Source organism: Sparus aurata, chromosome 23, assembly GCF_900880675.1.
Source record: "Sparus aurata chromosome 23, fSpaAur1.1, whole genome shotgun sequence".
Lineage (NCBI taxonomy): Eukaryota > Metazoa > Chordata > Actinopteri > Spariformes > Sparidae > Sparus > Sparus aurata.
The window spans coordinates 15,044,022-15,064,216 of NC_044209.1; the positions used below are offsets into that span (position 1 = coordinate 15,044,022).

Sequence of the window (20,195 nt, forward strand, 5' to 3'; positions counted from 1 at the left end):
GAGAGGAGACGCAGACTAGCCCTTAAAAAGACGAGCGTTTTCGATATATAAATTAAAAGCTGAAGCCGAAGGGGTCTGAGCGAGGACTCTTTGAAGCCAGGCGAAGTAGATTTTCCCCGAGATGAGAGATCTTAAGTTATTTCAAAGAACTTTCTTTTTTTGTTGTTGATTCAGGGAGCCCAGAGGACAGAGCAAACAAAGTGAACTTTGTTTTAGCACCAGACTGCAGAGCAGCTTCTTTCTCACGCTGCGACACTCTTCCATTCATCCTCAGCACTCCGCTGTATAACATGTTTTTATTCTGCGACTTATTCTGCGACAGGCATCTGGACTAACTGAAGAAATAGCCGATCTTTTAGCCGATGTTCTGACTTGCTTGTGTACTTTTATAGAGGGAACAGTATTAAATTGAACTGGTTCACAACTAGTTAAAAGTTGTAGTATTCTAAACCTTGTCATGGAATAATCACCAGACTATTGTTTGGGACTTTGGCTAGGACCAGCAAGTGAACAAAGTAGTTTTATGAATGACAAGCCTGCCACCTGTTGGACACATATCTGTAAGTGCCACCTGTTCAGCTGCAGGAGGATGTTTGTTTTTCCAAAGTAAACAGAGGAAAGAAACAAACTCAAGGCCCAGTTCAAAGTTTGATCCAAAGTTTTAATGATTTCAGAAAAACAAATGGTACAAAGTATTACTTTTTTTAAACTGCCCGTAATACCCGCTACCACAGATTAACACACATACGTTTAGAACAGGATCATGTTAGGCACAAAGTGGGTGGAAGGTGTACAGTGTGTGTTGGACTAACAACCTTTGTCAGTACCTTTGATTTAATCCACCACCAAGCCCATGTCTTTACAGTCCTCTCATGCTTCCTTCCTTGCATAAAATAGCATTACAATCTCTTTATTATACAAAAGCAGCAGGGCCGGCACAAATATTAGAGCTACTTTAACCGTCAACCGTGTTGCTTGGACTGTGTCTGTCAGTTCAGTGATATAGTCTAGTAAGGAGGGAAGCATTAGAGGGAGTTCCAGACATGACTGGTGTACTTTAATATTCTAATGCCCTTCTCTCACTTTGCTTGGGTAAGACGCCTTTCTGGTGTCTGATCCCAGGACGGCCCCTGTCACTGCAGAAGCAGCTTGGCAGGACTGAAGTGGCCAAGGTTCTCACAGGATTTGATCCAGCGCTGCACATTAGCGGGAGCGGCGGAGGCCGAGCCGCTCTGCTGCACGCAGCAGTAGCATGCAATGTCGGCCAGGGAGAACTCCGGCCCGGCCAGCCAGGGGTTGCGGCCCAGAGCGGAGTTGAGTGCCCGCAGGACGGCTGAGCGCTCCTTGGCGCTGCCCTCTGCCAGCTGGAAGAAAGCCGTGTCCACCCAGCTGTCCACCAGCGTAGCGAGGGCAGGGTCACTGGGGTAGGGCGCCAGCAGCTTGAAGAGGAAGCGCGCCACGTTGGCCTCACCCTCGATGGGACACATGTTCTGGACGCTGAACTTCATCTGCAGTTTAGGAACTGTGGATAAAGGATAGTGTCTCATGGTGAACAAGATCACAAATGGATAACATGATCACAAAGCATGGAATGATTCTCCTAAAACACAATGAGACTCTGTAGATGATTTCAGTTAAAGAGTTAGTGTAACAACTCTGAAATTGCACCATTTATCATGGCCAGAAACTGTAGAAACAGAATTTATCGATGGATTTTCACATTTCTAAGAGTCCAGAGCTGATTCGTGTGTACAAAAACATCAGGAAAATAAAAAACACGTCTATCCTTAAATTACGGCTAATTTCCGTTTTTAGTTTGGAAATCATAATATTTACACACATCCATTTTATTTGTTTTTGTGGGGGGAGACAATCTGCAAGCTATACAAAATAAAAATCAACATAGACAGCTTTTCAAGTCATTCATGTGAGGATATTCACAATTTTGACAATGAAAATGAACCACTATCAACTTGTTGAGTGTTTTTTTTGTCACGTTAATTTTTTTTCATTCAAGATTATTTGTGGAGATTGTAAATATGTCTGGAATTTAATATGTGTAGCATGTGGAGCCCATTTTTCCCCCCAATATTGCTCAAACTTTTAGAGATGAAAGAGAGTGAAAGAGACGCAGGACTTGAAAAGCAAGCCCACTGTAAGTGAAAATGTGAAAAGAGCAAAAACACCCAGAAACTGCTTTCTATTCAGAGTGCTTACGTTTGCAACACTCTCTTGCTGATAAGTAAATTACTCTATTCAAAAAGCTTCTTGACACTGACAGTAAGAGTCAAACCCCTTCTCAAATGATTCCAGTTTGTCTTTAGCTTATTGTTTGTCATGATTACTTTGGCGGGGTGAAAGGTATTCTAATTAGTTTCTAATCTCAGAAAAAAAGCAAGTAACAAACCACCTACACACTTTGACAAGAAGTTACATCCAAATTAAACAGCGACGTGTGGATCAGGGCCGCGTGGCACCAGCGTATCAAACTCCTACACTCCTCTTTCGTCTTCTGTCGATCACTTCTTACCATCTTTCCATATGAGGGTGAAGCCCAGCTGGAACATCTGGCGTGCATAGCTGTCCGCGTGGCGAGGGCCGAGGCAGGACAGGAGCTGTGGCGGCACGCTGGTAACGGAAGAGTGGACGTGGACGGTGGAGAGTACCCGGTAGCGCTGGGACAGCAGGCTGTGGAGCACCAGCAGGGACAGGGGGGGCTGTGCCGGGTTGGCGTTTATGACGATGTCACGGAGAGCTCCGAGGTCCTTGTCACACAAAAGAGACGAACAAACAAAGTATTACAACACTTGTCTCATTCAACAAGGCCAACACAGAGTACACAAACAGGCTATTATCAGCACACACCTCCATTTGTGCTTCAAGACAAATTCCGGTATGAACAGGTTGTGCATGTTAGCGCAGAGTTTATAACTTGTTATGATGGGTGTGAACAGGAAGGCATCAAATCAAAAGCAATCAAAGTTGTCACATGAAACAGATTATTCCTGTCAGTGCGTCTCCAGAGCACAGTGTTATTCCCAGTTTCTCACCTTTCCCAGCACCGTGTCCAGGTCCGTGACGCCTTTGAAGGTTGCAGAGCTGCAGCTATGCGAGGAGAGGCTGCTGCTGACTGTCAGGTCCAGGTCGGCGTCCGGGGTGGTCACCGTCTTGGCCAGGCCTTCCACAGCTGCTTTCAGCTCGTGCAGTTTCCTCATGATCTCGTCCTGCCGGGCCTCCAGAGCTCTGACAGCCGGGTCCACCTCGCCATTCTGGGAGGACGAGAGACAGAAATGCTCAGATTGGCTGAAATGGGAATTTGACAGTGTTGAGCATTTCACTGCTTGAGCACAATCCTGAAACGATGTGGGTGTAAGCTGGCGTCTCCACATTTAACAGCCCTACGCACAGATGAAACTGAGACAGTGCTGAGAACATATTTAACATATTCCCGATCTTGAGATAAACCCTGCCAGTGCACACACTGACAAACACGACAGATCCAGGACTAGATTTTAGATAGTCTTGTAACAGGCTATCAAGTGTCACAAAGCCACAATGAATGGATCACTATGGCGCAGTGTTGCAGGATGTATCCAAGTTCTTGAGTATCAGTAGCAATATCAACCTGCAAAAAAGCCATTTCAGAGCTCCAGACCAACTCTTTACATCATTTAGTGGCGCACAATAACACATGTATGATATTGATTGTTAATAGGAATTAAGGTGAAAATACATGTTTTTCTTCATTTCAATCACAGCACATGCAACAAGAAATTCCGATGATGACCTAAACTGTTGAAAAAGTAACCTGCTACATCTTTGGGGCCGATGTTTCGTCGCACTTGACAATTTTAAAAGGTTCGTGCGCAACTTAGTCACGCCCAGACCAACTGTCATACTGCCAACTGTGTGTTTCAGCATTTCACTCTTGGAGTCAGACAAGGTGGAGCAAACGTAGGGCTGCAACAATTATTTTCATTCTTGATTAACCTGTTTATTTTTTTTTTCATGAGTAAGTTAGTTGTTTGGTGTTTAAAATAGAAGAGAATGGTGATAAATATCAATCAGTCTTTTCCCCAAAGCTATACCTGACTTCCTCAAATGCCTTGATTTGTCCTCAACCTATATTTAGTTTACTGGCATAGAGGAGCATAAAGACATCAGTTATAAGAAGCTGGAATCAAGGATTTTTTCCTTTTTCCAAAACAAGCTAATCTAACAGTGGATGTGTGTTACGTTAATGTGTGTAAATATTACTGCAGTATATGCCTCTGGAGTTGAAGTATTAAGTGATATTCCATGGAGATACTCAGTTAAAGTACCTTTCATATTGCACTTGAGTACATTTACTTAGTAAAACAACTTAGTAAATGTAACTGATTACATTCCACCACTGCACAGCTGAAGGGGTCCACTCAGTCCATTCATACGACCAATACATGAACTTATCATGTCTCATTTCTTTATGCTTCACATGGTGGAGTTAAGATGATCTAACGATATCCCCGCTATCGTTTAATGATCTTTAAACGCTGGTGGAGGAGTGGAGACGTGCAGTAATAGTTGCATCAGCCCGAAGTCAGATTACTCATTGTCCTGACCAGCCAGCTAGCTTGGCTAATGATAGCTCATGCTAACAGAGCGTGAGGGCTTCGCGTGTCACTGCGTGAGAAACGAAAAACGAGCTTCGGCCAACACCGAGACACAGATACGAGCTAAGCATCTGGAAATCGATTAACCTTATCGATATGAAACCAGTTATCAGTTGTCAGTTACCTGAAGCGCGTGCTCGGAGGTGCAGCTGTTCCCTTGCTGCGCGTGGATATTGGGTAACTTGTACATGCAGGTTGGTAAGTCGGTCTCTATGTGACCTCCGCTGATGGGCTTTACCTTGTACATGGGCACGATGGAGGACAGCCAGCGGACTGTCACAGACAAACAGTTAAAAACTAAATCCCGGTGTTTTCTGGGGCTGTGTGATGTTGACAGGCAGCAGCAGCAGCTACCGACGCGCCGGAAGAGGCCGCAGCGACGTCACATCCGGTGACGTAGCAGCGTGGTAAAAGTGGCGAGTAACCATTTATTTCTTTATCTTATTTCATTTTATTCTAAATATTGTATAACATTATACATATTACATGTCTGTTGTGTTTGTGTATTTGATTGTTTTTCAATAAAGTAAATTAAAAATAAACAAATAAATAAAACCAATGAGTAACCTTTTATTTCTTACAGCTTTCTTTTATTTTTCTTTCTTTCTTTCTTTCTTTTTCTTTCTTCTTTCTTTCTTTCTTTCTTTCTTCTTTCTTTCTTAATTTCTTTCTTTTATTCTATTTTTTCACCTTAACAACCCCAAACAGATTCAATTTGCAGACATTATTCATTATAATATTTTTTTTCAGTTTAATTATATGTAACACGTGTCTTATGTGTTAATTTGTATATTGAATTGTCTTTCAACAAAGTTCATTAAAAAGAAAGAAAGAAAGAAAAAAAAGGTGGTGAGTAACCTTTTATGTCTTCCTTCTTTCTTTCTATTTTTTTTCATTTAATCTTTTCTTGTACTTTCTGATCCAATACGTTCTTTAGGACTTCTCCTGACTAGTTGTTTTTAATATTCACACAGCAATGCTAAAATCATCCAGATTCACAGTCATATTACATGCTGTCACATTTCTCTCTGTGTGTATCATTACAAATGCAGTAGAGGGCGCCACAGTATAATTTCCTAGTAGTTACTCGTGCAGGAGGTCAGCAGTCAACAGAGGAAGAGGTCATACTTTTATGGACTTAACCATAACTAAACACAGTGTTGCAAAAAAAATAATCAAAAGTCATACTTTAGTAAAAGTGAAGATTTATTTTCAAAATGATAACTAAAAAGTGACAGTCACCCATACCAATAATTCTTCAGTAAAATTCTTATAGTTCCGTTAAATTTCCGTAAGTATCAAAAGTAACTTTCTGGCAGTAATTGCACAAGTAAAAGTTGGCCTGAATGATACGTATTACATGTATGTACTGTCAGGGGTGGTTGCTCATATGGGTAATATGGCGAGGTTCACCCAGGGCATCATGCAAGCTAGAACTCTACTTTGTACTGTATAGTATGGGTCAACTATTTCCTGCCTGGCCAATAATCAAATTTGAATTATCAGAACAGTTTTCTGATTTTCAGAATCATTAAGAATTATATTTTAAAAACTAAATACATAAAAAGTCTCATTGCAGGAAAATAAAACAGTGTTTATGCTGGAATCAGGAATAAGTGGAAACAACTGTCCAGTCACCTTTGGCTTCAGAGACAGATTAGGAAGAAAGCAGATGAGAGACTTGACATTTATTTCAGTCATACATTTCCTAGATCTAGCAGCGCCACATCAGTCAACCTGTTGCAACGATCAAAATCAATCCGCTCAGTCTAATTGTTAACAATCATAAGTGATCCTTGTATTAATCAAACCTGGCAACACAATCCCTCACCAGGAAGCGATTGAAGAGGCTGTGACTTTGCCTGATACTGGGCTCTCCTTTGACATGTCCCCTTGCACTCACATCATTCTCTGTCACCGTTCTGTCAGAGGACTCGGCTTAGTACTGTTTCACACTTTAGCCACATCCTCCCCTCTTCAGCTACAAGAGACACGGCCAGAGAGGTTTAATGAAAATGCACAATTGAGTTTGCCGTTCCAGCAGCTTGTTAACCCTGAATAATTCACTGTTTGCTGAAGTCTAACAAGAAATAGGGAATAAGGAGTGGTGTGTGTGTGTGTGTGTGTGTGTGTGTGTGTGTGTGTGTGTGCGGGTAGGGGCCAACCTGGCAGCTCTGCTGAGGTAATAATCGGATCTGATGGCCAGACTAAGACCTGAGCGAGAAACTGAGACTGCGAAGGGAGCTGAAACCTGACAGTCCACAGTAGTTCTTTGAATCATGTTGGCAACAAGGTACACGACCGACAATGTGTGAACTGTGGGAGTGCAATGAATACTGTGCTTAGAGTAGCGCCTCAAAGGAAGGGTTGGACACTTTGGGAAATACTTCACTTTCTGTCAAAGAGTTAGATGAGATGATTGGTAACACTCTCATATTTGTCTTTTAAGTATAAGTCTAAAGCCAGAAGCTATAGTTAGCTTAGTTTAGCTGAAATATTACTCAATTACAAGTAAAACTACATGTATTAAAATAAGTATTCTTCTCAAACGGTAAGAGAGGAACGTCAGCAGTTAAACAGTAGCGTTTGAGAAGAACACTTTGTACTTTTACTTCAGTATTGTTTTAATACCAGACGTCATGAACCACATATCTGGGACAAACTCCCAGAAAACTGCACTTCCGCTCCAACTCTCACCTCTTTTGAATAAAGGCTGAAGACCTTTTTGTTTGCCACTGCTTTACATTGAAGCAATTGTAGGCTTTTATCTGCACTTTGACTTTTATTCTTTAGTCTTGCCTCTTTTAAACCTATTATATTTTAGCTTATTTTCCTTTTTCCTTTTTGATGTCTCTCTACTTGTTTTTCATGTATCTAAAAAGCAATTGTTAATGTCTATAAATGTAATTTTATGCCCCTGTAAAGCACTTTGAGTTGCCTTGTGTCTGAATTGTGCTGTACAAACAAATTTGCCTCGCCTTTTCACCACTGCCTGTTTGTGACCAGATAACCTCATTGGCTAAAGAAATATGCAGATGAAAGGTTTGGATATGGATTTAATTTGTACTCTGAGAGTACTCAATTATGAGTATTTTAAAAGTCACTAAGTACATTACATGGCGTAAAATTACAGACTTGAAAACAATCCAAGTTATTGTAAGCAGTAGTTAGCTACTTCCACTTAGATATTAGTCTGAAGCCAGAATCTGGTTAATTTGGCTTAGCACAAATACTGTAAACAGGAGGGAAAAACTGTTCTAAAGTTAAAAAAAATCAGCTTACTAATTAACTTTTATATATCTTGATTTTTAATCCATGCAAAACCTGAGGCGTAAAAACAACAATCTGTAGTTGTACAGGAGGTTTTGTGCTGAATCGTCTCTTGACTGGGAGTCGTGACTTCCTGCTGATTTAGGCAGCACATTTACCAAAGTGAAGCTTTGCCTTGATCACATCTTATAAATTGCATGTGTCACGCGGGCACAGTGTGGTTATCAAATCCCACTAATTAGAAGATTATTATTAAGGTGAAGGAGCATTAAGTTCGTACAATCAGATAAGATGGAGATGATTAACAATCATAACACCGTACATGTGCAGTATTCAGCCTGTGGGTGCGCTGGGATGAGTTGATACTTGAGCGCTGTATGCTTAACGTTTATTTGAACAGCTATGAGGAGATGAAACTTTGTTTGTCCTCGAACTTGTCAAATTAAACGGTCGAGGAACATAAGGCAACAAAACAAAAGCGAAATACAACATTAAGATCCGTCGTTGCGATGTTATTACCGTGTTACTATCACTGTAAACTGCGATTAGGATGCAGACACATGTACGTCATGTTGTCTAAATGCACCATGGGTGTAATCCAAGCTTACGAAGGTGCTCTGTACGTATCTACCTCCACATTTATGGATGTTGTAAGGTGTTTACTGACCAAATTGAGACACAAACATCCTTTCGTTGTCCTCTCTGACCGGACAGTCTGCCTTCATTATTCAGCTAGTTTAAGAAAGTTTGTCCTGGATGACTCTCTCCATCTTATCTGATTGTGCCTTCTCATTTGGAAAAGTCTGCAAAGTACCTGTCTACATCTCCACGGCTGCCATTACTCAGTCTGACGGTGAGTCAGCACATGTAGCAGCTGCTCCGGGCATTAGGCAGGGTGTGGCTTTTAGTTCAAATTGCAATCTTGCATTAGTCCGGTTAATAGACACAGCTTAATATATAAAACACGCCAATTAGCGGGTATCTAAACAATAGGCTCAAGCCAGGGTGGAAACAGACTTCTAAAAAAAAAATGGCCTTCCTAGAATGCCCTGTGTGTATCAGGATTGGCCATTGATATGTGCATGGCCTATCATTCATTAATGAAGGGAAGCTGCACGCAGACATCATACGCACAGGCTCAGGACTAATGCTTGTCGGGGAACAGTGGCAATGCTGTCATCCCCTGCATTATGGATAGAGTTCCTGCGCAGAGCTCACAAAGCCCATTCAGTCATCCCAACACACCAGTTAAATCTTTTACGACGTTCCTCCCTGTTCAGACTATCAGGTAGCAACATCCCCTATACGTCCAGGCTCCAAAAGGCCCGGGAATGAGGCAAATTATGATCGGCATTGGTCCGAGTGTGCACTTGGGCGCGCGGCGGAGGTCCAGGTGGTTCAGCTTCCCATTACCTCGTTTGCTTGAGCACTTCGAGTTTGTTATCAGTTGAAGATGGGGTGCACATTAAAGTTTCACACAGACTTAATCAGTAAGGTGAGCCAGACACTCCTTTCTTGATATGAGTTTTTGGTGACAATGAAGTGGGAGCATCAATTATTGAAGTTCCAAGCAGACAAGCAGGCGAAGGCCCGTGTGTCCATCCTGAAGCGCCTGTCTAGATGAACCACACGGTACAGTGTTAGCAGTCACGCAAAATAGTTTGATATGAGGGCAAAGCTAAGTTACGCTTGCTTGATCTACGCTTTTTTTTGATACCTAATGCTGCATCCAACAGCTCAGGGTGATTACTGCTGCCACTACTACTAGTACTACTACGACAGCTACCACGGGTGTAGCTTTCAGGGGATACACAAGGGACACGTCGCCCTCAGTATTCCAACTATCATCACGTTACGTTAAATTACGCGATTTAGCACAACTCTTGGGTAAAAACAAGAAGCAGAGGACTTTTATTTTTTACAAAGTGCTCGCTAGAGAGCCTTACTGTATTATCCTCCGTAATAGTTTGAATTGTGGAATGGATTCTGAATTCTGTGTTCTCCTATACATACTAAAGAATATTTCCATTATGGATTGATGCAGTAACTGGAGCACCAAATGTAAGCGTGATAATTAAGAGCAATAAGTCACTGCTGCCAGGACTGACACATAGATCAGGATGCCAGAAAAAGAAAGCAGCGGGCACAAGCTTAAGACCCAAATGATACCCTACGGACTGACTGTTTTCAGTCAGGTCACAAAGCCAGGCTGAAGAGATGAACAATGGCCAGGTTGCCAGTGTTACGAGTCAAGAGGTAGCCAGAATCAGCGGAGGAGCCACCGCCACCTGTGATTGAGAGAGATGTCCATAATGACAGACGACAGACATTCTGCATGTGCTTATGTAGGAGAGAGTGCACACACATGCGATGATATGAGTTAAGCAGAGGATTGCCAAGTCACTGGACCGATTCACCAGGGCCAGGCTATTTTTTTTTGTAACCTCCTTCTTAATTTCCTTTTATTCTTGGAAGATAAAATCACACGCTCACTGGTCACATGCAGTGCATTCAATGATTATCTCTGGAACGATATATATTGAGAGTACATGATTAACCACAGGACTTGAAATAACAGCTGTTCAGCAATTTTTCCTCAACAGTATATAAAGTGTAAAGGAACTCTGCTTTAAACTTGTATGTTAAGTCTGAATAGCTGTTTTATCTCCTGACAATCGTTTTCATGAGGCTGATACTGTTACACTCCAATAACTGCTGGTTTCTGTCATCATTCTCACACTGTCATCACAGCAGGACTAGTACATTCATGGCATGTCAAAACTGCAGTCTCTCTCTCTCACTCTCTCTCTCTCTCTCTCTCTCTCTCTCTCTCTCTCTCTCTCTCTCTCTCTCGCCCCTTCTCTCTGCCCTTGATTCCAGGTAATCTGCTTGTCACACTATCTTGTACTGCTGTCTCGCAGCAGCACATCCAGCAGTCAGTGTTGACCTGTTGGCTCACATTTCCTTCCTGTGTACCACTCGCCTCTCATGACCCACAGGGGTCATGGCTCCATTGTGTGTCCCCTGGCTTGGGTTACCTACTGGCTTCCCCAACCTTGTCCCGCTTTTCAGTCGTGTACCCTGCCCCACCACCACCTTCCATCCCCCCGGTTCTCTCCCTCTGCCATTCTGTCTGCAGCGATCAGACTGATAACAGCAGATATTGATATATGATGATCTAATTAGCGCTGTGTGTGCTTTTTGTCTTGTTGGGCATCGTTTTAATCTGTAAATGTATCTTATGATCATTCATTCAAATTGGGTAGCTTGAATTTTGAACAGTTTGGAATAAAGTTTCTCTAATCAATTATTTTCTCTGAATGTGCGAGGATGTCTGAGGTTAATTTGCATTATTTTAGTTCAACCCACACCACGAGATACTATCTTTTTTGACTGTAAACATGAATGCTTGATCTTGTGTATTTTCCTGTTCCAACTTCACTTTGATTATAAAGTAATCAATCATTTACACTAGGTCAGTTATTGATTGTCTTTCACCGAGTTATAGAGACGACTTTCACTGATACAGTCTGAAATGGTCATTCATTTTAACGTATCAAAGATGTGTTATGCAGGACTTTCCTAAAAGAAAAATCATGTCTCGACTCATTCAAAAGTAATCCCTCTGAATCCCCTGTGGCCCACTAGAAGTGTTTGACAGTGTTTGAGTCCAGTATTTTCTTTTTCTTATGATGTTCACAGCAGTTCTAAATCCTAATGCGTCAAATACAGCCGCCTGGTCAGTGGCCGCACACCTGTAAGTTTGACACTGTATGTACCTCTCCTGCATCGCTTTTTGAACCGCCCAACAACTGCAGTAGTCTTAAGAACGAGCAAAGTCTGAGTCGGGATGGTAGGGAATGATGGATGGACAACTTGCGTAAATTAAGTATTCATTTTAACATATTTTAACCCAAAATCATAAAGTATAATATCTTTTCCTGAACCTAAAGATAAACAAGTCATATTGGTGCCTATAACTAATCAGATCACACCATTTATAACAGTCTAAAGTCACAATATGTCATAATGTGTGAAATGTTTGTCAGCTACCTTAATTCTTAAAGTTTCACTGGACGTCGCATCTTAGATATTACTGCTAAATTTACCGCAGAGCCATTCACATTTAAAGCTGACCCAGAAGGGTAGATTGAGCGTCATAATTTGAAGCTACAGGACACTGACCAAGCTGCCGTATTTTGGGAGTTGGGGAGTTTCTGGGTGACAGTGATTTTAAAGAAAGATAGTCGATTGTTGAGTCTCATTCCCAGGTAATCAAACAATGGTGCTTTTGCCAAGCCCAAACTGTAGGAATCTTACATCTTTTGAATGGCTTTGAACCAAACAAAATCATCTGGAAAGGAGCTGATACAAACTGTTTGGACAAATGAACAGTCGCCTCTCTCGCTGATTGACATGCCTGAATCACGGCCGTAGCCGCTAGTTGATCCTCACGGGAGCACCGATTGGTTTCTGACTCGCTGTTTTTATTTACAACCAACAACCAACCAATCCTGCATAGTGTGCCTTTAAAACATAATGGCCTCGTCACATTTATATCAGTTGAACACACTGAGGTTTGTTACAGGCAGCGTGATCCCTATCATTATCACAGCACACCATCTGAATCAAGCAGCATCCTACACTTGCACGCTAATACCAGGGTATGCCCCACAGCTCTGAGTAGCAGGTGTCTGCTGTAATTGTCAGCTTCACCCTGTAATATACAGGTATTGAAATTACACCGAGGTAGATCCGCTGGAAAAACTCGCTGGACTGTATTTTGGCGCCTGTGACGGGTGTTTGAACAGTGAGGTGGTTTTTAATTTTAATCCCGTCAATCCTCTAAGTGCACAGATTGAAAACACAGCGTGCTATTTAAAGTCTGTCGGAGGACAGGATGCAGAGGTGTGATAAAAAACGATTCTTCTTTAATATATCCTGAGCAAGCTCTCGGAGGCCTGGCAGGGGAGCACACATGTAAGGCTAGCATCCTCGGCTATAGCATTCTGCAGAGCTTGCATCTGTGCATCACACACACACACACACACACACCCCCACACACACACACTCACACTGATTCATTTATTGTCTCCAACTCTGAAGTGCGTGTATTTATATGCATACATTATTTGTGTTTGCATGGATGGATCTCACATTTGATTTTTTGCAAATACATTGGGTTTCATATTTGTGTGTGTGTTGTGTGTGTGTGTGTGTGTGTGTGTGTGTGTGTGTGTGTGTGTGTGTGCGCGCGCGCGCGTGTGTGGTTTGTGGCCCCAGCCCGAGCAGCACCAAGGTTCAGCTGGGTTTATTTACAAAGCTGAGGTCAGGTGTCACTCGATCCAGCCGCGGTGACACTCAGGTGGTCATCAAGGTCACCTCCTCTGCTTTTTCCCTGAGTTGGCTCTAAACTCTCTCTCTCTCTCTCTCACACACAAACACACGCCTGTACTGTATATACACACCTCAGACTGAAGCACGACATGTCTCAGCTCTCATATCTATGATACTGTCTGACATTCAGTCTCATTTACCTCTTGGTAATTGAAGGTCTAAGGACACAGAGGAAGTGTTAAGAAAATGGTGTGACTTTGTGTTGGCTTTTTCTGTGCATGTGCACATATGAAACATTTCAACACTTCCATAATATGTTTTTCTTGTCGTGCCACTTGGTGTCATCTCAAACCAGAGACACACAGAGACATACAAAGATGCACACTTGAGCCACAGTGTTTTGGGGGGATTTTATCATTTTATTTTCTCAGTAATTTTGGTAAATTGTACATTTATTTGGGAAATACAGCTTTATGGTCTGTCTAAAACATACGAAAAAGTAAAAGAAAAAAAAACAAAAACATGATGAGAATGTGTACGTCTGCGGACCAGAGCGAGTCATTGCAAAATAAAAATAATTTAAAAGGTTTTTATCTAACCAGAAGGAAAAAGACTAAAACTAAGAGAGCCCTTGAAGCGTTGGAATAACGGGGGGGGGAACAGGGGTCAGATCAAGTTGGAGAGATGGCGAACCGGGTGATTAGGACAAAACCATGGCCTGGAACTCTGTGGAGGAAAAAGAAAGACAGCGTTAGAAGACGCACCGCCTGCCTCCAAGTATAAGGACATGACACCGTTAGAGAAACAGAGAGCTAGCATTGTGATGCTAATTCGGGTGTTGTGCTCTCGAGTGAACAGCACGCCACTGACACAACATGTCGGATCAATTAAGCTCATTCACAAATCTAGAATTACAGATGGAGAAGCACTGTGCAGGTGTCAGTTTTGAGCCGCTGGAGGACAGAAGGAGTGTGTCGGGACTCAGAGGCATCGCTGTTTGTGTTACCTTAGCGCTCTCTTTGAGCTGTCACCTACTGACCCAGAACAACCGTCCCGAGCTAAATGTAGTCAATCTCCAATTTAAGATACGAAAGGGTTTGGAAAATTGTGTCCGTATCTTACCTTCTGCTCCAATCCGACCATCACTGTCGTCATCAGCAGCGGCCAGGAAGCCCTTGGTCTCCTTATCTGTCAGGACGCGAGCACCAGGAGAAAACCTCTGGAGGAAAAACCTGCCACACACACACACACACACACACACACAGAAGTTCAGGACAGAAGCTGAGGATACATAACACAACCACAAAGACAGAACGCAGGAACACAGGGGTCCAATCTGTCCTTATGCAATATATTTACAAAAGATACATTTGCACAGGTAACAAGATGTAAAATAAGTTGAAAGGACGTCAATCAATCATGTAATTCCCAAAGGTTTTCAGGTTTAAGTTGCCTCTGTACAGCCAGAGAACACAACCTCTGGTGAGCGATGACTGTGCTGCTAAAAGCCATGTCAGCCCTGAGAAGTTGGATAAACTCATGATGGACCGGGTGTCTCCTTCACTCCATCCCCTCTGGCACAAACACATCAGCAAAGACTGAGCAGAGTCGTCAAATCCTCTCCAGCAGGAAACACAGCGAAGAAAGATTCTGTGAATTGTCGAAGCGGCCAACTCAACTCACTTGAGCTCTTCCTCCTCGATAAAACCGCTGCCATCGTTGTCCAGGATGGCGAAGGCCTTCTTCACATCCTGGGGGCTCTTCTGGGTGAGGCCACAAGCCTGGAAGAACTTCTTGGGGCAGAAGGTGTCTGGTGCTGGAGGAGAACAGAGAACGGCACCGGGGTACATGTCAGTATTTGGTGTCGGTCTAGCCTTGTTTTGTTTTGTTTTTTCCACCAAACTGGAATTAACTCCCTGTAGTATCAGCACATTCTCAGACAGCTAAGTCTGTTTACATTGTGAGAGGAGATGACATATGACTGCTCAGGCGTTAATTAAGTGTGATGCAAGTAGCTGCCCAGAGCTTCCTGAAGGCTCCCTGTGGAATATTTTATATTTTAGTGGTTTGAGAGGCCAATTTCTCCTCATCTTCGACCTCGACTGGTGGGATCATATGTGGACCTGATTGATGCTCCCAAAGTAATCTAACAAATGTAACCCTGTCACCTTAGGGTACACTCCACTAATGTAATGTATCCTTTTCCATGTCACCATTTTGCAGTCTGGTGAGCGCACAGGCTCCACTAGAAATACTGTATAGAGCAAAACAAATCGAATGGAGAGAGCAGTAATGATACTGGTGGAAGATGATACCTTGGCAGTCCTTGATAGCACTGTCGATGGCATCAGCGGAGAGGATAGATGAGAGAGACATGTTGTTTTTTTTTTTATTCCTGCAGGAGGAAACAACCACGGTGAATTATCAACACATGTATCCAGGCACAGAAGCACAACACAGAAGCTGACACCGATGGAGAGCAGAGAGTGGCAAAAAAAAGAAAAACTGACATAGAAGTGATTGGAGCAGAGGAAAAAGTTCTTAAATCTACAGAGTCCGAATGTGTACCCTTAATCTCATCCTACAGATCAAACGTGAGAGGTCTAAGAACTTTCCGTCTTTGCCTTTTGCCGCCTCCGACGCACAAAAGTCTCCAGTTTTTACGCACGCCTATTATTTCACCTGTCACCTCAACACATTCAGCCTCGACATTCTAAAAAGTAAGAAAGAAAAGTGCGCTAAATCTGCAGGAGCCAAGTCTAAAAAAACAAGTCAAACAAAAAAACAAAAAAACGACCTTCCATCCACAGAAATCATCGCAGCCAAACTTACCGTGTTAGTGGGAGATCTCGCCCGGTCGTTGATCCAGCGGAGAGGTAAGGCTATGTGGTGACTGCTGTCTGTCAAGGCGGATTTATATAGGTCTGATTGCAGTGACAATGGGGATTGCTTGAGTTACCTGTCTGTGGATCAAATTCTAACTGCCCGCCCCTGATCCAATTTCTCAGCTAACTAATTAACCTTTACTATTTATAACGCCGGGGGACACAGAGACCGGACCGCGGACCTCTGTAACGCCCTTGTAAATAGCAAATTAAGTTAAAAAGCGCATTCTTCTCCCCCATCCGCCACTCCCTCCCTGTCATCCCCCTCACCCCTCCTCCTCCACCTCCTCCTCCTCCTCCTCTCACCTCCAGAATTATACAGTACAGTGGATGCAGGGAGGCTGTAATGTAACTGCAATCTCTCTCTCCCCTCTCCCCCTCCACCACCACCACCCTTCCATGCCGAGATCCTTTTACAGGCAGCGGTCCCAAAACGAGCACATCTGAGCTACACCCGCAAATATGCCCATATTATTATTACACCCGAGGTGAGTTATGGGAAATAAAATGTCCTCGGACACTGAACCCTTCATGTCACATGTGTTGTGCTGCTGCAGAAGGAAAGAATACATAGAGTAGTGCCCGGATTATAATAGGGAAGAGGTCAAAGTGACTCAGTGTCACCTTGAGTAAAATTAAAGATCTGGCGTTAAAATATGATTTTGATGAATAGAAAAGTTATAAATAGTGCCATTTTTGAGTGTAAGTCTTGAGGTATCTGATATGAAATGTAATTAAGTAAAAGCACGTGCTGTATGTTTTCATGTGTGTACTGTGTACTCGTTTATAGCATCTAAATCACGCGCCTGGCCGATTAGCGGAGCCGATATTCCGCAAAAAATCAATTAATACAAGAAAAAGTGCTGCTTTGGCTCTGGCGCAGCGTGCGATCTATGAGCACTAAAGTTATCACATATATGTAGTTGGAAAATGTACAATGTCCTGTAGTGGAGGTATATAAGTTCCTAAAAAAAAGGTACTTAAATACAGGACTGTAACTAAGTAAATGTACTTAGTTACAGTCCATCACTCCCATCACTGAGATCCATTAGTAAGGAATATCAATTCAGTTCCTTCATAAATGAATTGATATGAAGGAAGTTAGCCGGAGACCAGTAAGAGAGAACTTTAAGTCAAACTTTATTCTCAGCCTCTCTGACAGCACTACATTAACTGTTTTCATAAAAAGTACGAAGCTGGTCGTAAACATGTATAAATTAAACATAAATAAATGTGCATGTTTACTGACATCTAATTTACTTGATTCATATCAATTAATATATGAAGTAAATGTGAATTAACATTCCTTCATGGACGATCTACCGAGTTTGAACACTTTATAATAACATCATTAGATTAAATGTATAGTTAACCAGGGGTCCAGACCACCTGACCTACTGGTTGCAAAGGTGCGTCCAATTTTTCCATTAAGGTGCATCCAATATTGCATTTTATTTGATTTCCCAACACATTTTGTCATTTATTTTCATAAGAATCAGAGATGCAGATACATGTTTCTCTTCTTTTAACTCAAAGCACACGCAACAAGACAATAAAGTCAGTTGTTTGAGGAAACAATCTGCTACGTTTCAGGCACACCAGTGCGACCAGTGAAAGATATCCATGACAGACTTTTGGGCGCATGTATGACCAGAATAGTTACGCACGCCTGAAACCCTGCTGCTTTAACCTAAGTTAATCTGACTGTTAACGAACAATGAAATGCTTTATAACCCATTTATTAGTTCATTTTTAATTGTGAAGTTCAGGCTGATGTTTATAAACCTTTACAAAAGTGTCACCCTTGCATTGATTCGTGCATTCGTGTAGTTTCCATGGCTTGTACCCTTATCATATAGAATTATAGGTCAGTCCATAGGTAACCTGTTTGTCTGGTGCGTTCTGCTCCACCCGCCTTGGCTGCATTGAACTTCTACCTGCTGTAGTTGCTCAGATTGACAACAGACGGAGTTGAAAATATTGAATGGAATCTACAGTAATATGACCTCAGACACATATAGGTGCTGATCGGTGAATGTCAGGGACTCCCAGAGCCTTCTCACTCACGCACACTGACGGTGGGGGGACAGTCGCGCTAAACTGCTTTGTCAACTGTGCTGATTAAGGGACGCGAGGTCACCCTCTGCTGTCGGTGTGTCCCCGTCCCGCCGTGATGGTGATGATGATGCACTATGAGCAGTGTCCCAGGTATTCACATGCACTATTAAAACAGAGGCGTAGCAGTCAGAGGTCGAACAAGGCTTCATTGATATAGGGGGTTTTAATCATTTGGACACTTTGATTCATCCAATTTTCTGGGAGCACAGAGCTGCACAACTGACTTTTTGTCCAGCTGCAAAAACGACCAATTCAGGGATGTGTCTTTCCGAGGGCGTTTGTGGCCCCCGGCGGCTCTGGCACAAACGAATCCAGGGGTCATTACGCTCACTCCTGGGAGAATGTTGGCTGCAGCAGCACATGGCAAAAGAAGGTTATTTCTCTCCGTGTGTAAGGTTAGTTGAAGGTGTGCATATGCAGCAGCATGCAGCAGTGGCAGCAGTAGTGTGGGGAGGGGAAAGACAGACAGGCACAGTGCGATCGTTGTGCACAATATTAAACCGGAAATTAAAACAAAAATGCTCATTTAATCATCAGTGCAGCTGGTTTCAGAGCCTGGCGTGCTGTCTCCAAAATGTCTGCAACCTGACACTCGGGGATTTCCTTGAATGTAACCAAAGGCAGGGACGCAGCAGCCCCCGGCCAGCTTCCTCACATTAGAAGTCAGACTTTTGGCAGCGCGTCGCTCTCTGTACGCGTCAGCTGGTGACCGTGAGCTGCAGGTAGTGTTGGCCCCGGGGCAGTGTCAGGACATGCACTAAAGAGCCTCTTAAGCATTATTTAAAAGCCTGAAGACAGAAGACAGGTGTCAATAGAAATCAATAGAAATAAATTGTATGTCCTTTCAATGTTATTTGTTGTGTTCTGGGTTTAAATTTGACATGTAGTCAGTGAGAGGGACGGGTATTCTGTGCGCACATTGGACGCACTGCAGCTTTTTTGTTTTTGTTGCTGTTGAATTCTCTGGCAGCACCCTGTTGTCTTTCATTACTGAATAAAAGCTTGTAGGATCTCCGGTGGTTTGTCATTGTCAACCCTCTCTTAAACCTAATCCCGGTGCCAACTTGTTAATGGGGCCCCTCAACAAGTGATGTGTTGCTGCTGCTGCTGCTGCTGCTGAGAACTCCTCGTGAAGCCGCACTCCTGAGCAGGTAAAGAGAAACTCAATCATCTCCTCGGGACCGTGTGTGAAAAAGAGACAAGAGCGGACACCGGATCGAGACCCGGTGCATGATGTCATGCGCCATGTTGATACCTGACAGACTATAGTGTTACTGGGCGATGATTTATTCATTTACATTTGCTAATGTCCTTTACAAGCCTGGATGTATAGATCCTCCACCTTCAGCCTCCGCAGCTTCATTTGGAAATAAAAACATGATCATTATTTTGGTCCTGCATGTGTTTCCTATATGAATGGGGCCCCATTATTTAAATTCACAGGCTCGACTTCTGCCAGGAATGTTTAAATCGAGAGCGTCAGATAGATTTCCAAACAGCTGCCGTTTTTATTGCCGGATGTTTCGCTGTAAGCGCTTGTCTCTGTCACAGCTTCTATCGTCAATGGACATGAGGCCATCTAGTGGCTGCATTTGGAGCCTCATGTCATGAACATAGGCTACATTAGGACCGTTTTTATTGATGCTGATAGGATTTATTTATTTTTAATTACTGTTTATGTACTGTCAAAATATTTTAGCTGCTTTGGCCCCATTTTTCTTTTTCTTCTTTTTCTTCTTTTTCTTTTTTACTTTTATGCTTATAAAACCATTGGATTGAACATAGAAAGAGGAAGAATTGTATCAAAGTTATTCAAATCGTTTTCTTTTTCTCTATCAAATATTCTTCTTTCAGGCCATACTCTTTGGCAACACTTATGAGTGTTTGTGCATTTATACTCTCTTTTTTCCTAATGTTTTCACATCTATACATA

At 42.6% G+C, this 20,195-nt stretch overlaps 2 protein-coding genes across 3 annotated transcripts; both read right to left on the reverse strand.

Moving 5' to 3' along the window:
- Positions 1-640: 640 nt before the first annotated feature.
- Positions 641-5,060, reverse strand: aimp2 (aminoacyl tRNA synthetase complex interacting multifunctional protein 2). Of its 2 annotated transcripts, none has more exons than XM_030408888.1 (4): positions 4,777-5,060; positions 3,051-3,269; positions 2,531-2,765; positions 641-1,522 (listed from the first exon to the last, which is right to left on the reverse strand). In XM_030408888.1, the coding sequence occupies exons 1-4, from the start codon at positions 4,897-4,899 to the stop codon at positions 1,134-1,136; spliced, it is 966 nt and encodes a 321-aa protein (XP_030264748.1). In that variant the 5' UTR covers positions 4,900-5,060; the 3' UTR covers positions 641-1,133. The 2 variants fall into 2 exon arrangements, with proteins under 2 accessions (XP_030264748.1, XP_030264749.1); XM_030408889.1 differs by having other exon boundaries at positions 4,891-5,042.
- Positions 5,061-13,657: 8,597 nt separating this feature from the next.
- pvalb8 (parvalbumin 8) lies at positions 13,658-16,365 on the reverse strand. Its single transcript, XM_030406720.1, has 5 exons — positions 16,092-16,365; positions 15,575-15,654; positions 14,943-15,075; positions 14,382-14,491; positions 13,658-13,985 (listed from the first exon to the last, which is right to left on the reverse strand). The coding sequence occupies exons 2-5, from the start codon at positions 15,633-15,635 to the stop codon at positions 13,960-13,962; spliced, it is 330 nt and encodes a 109-aa protein (XP_030262580.1). The 5' UTR covers positions 15,636-15,654; positions 16,092-16,365; the 3' UTR covers positions 13,658-13,959.
- Positions 16,366-20,195: the final 3,830 nt, after the last annotated feature.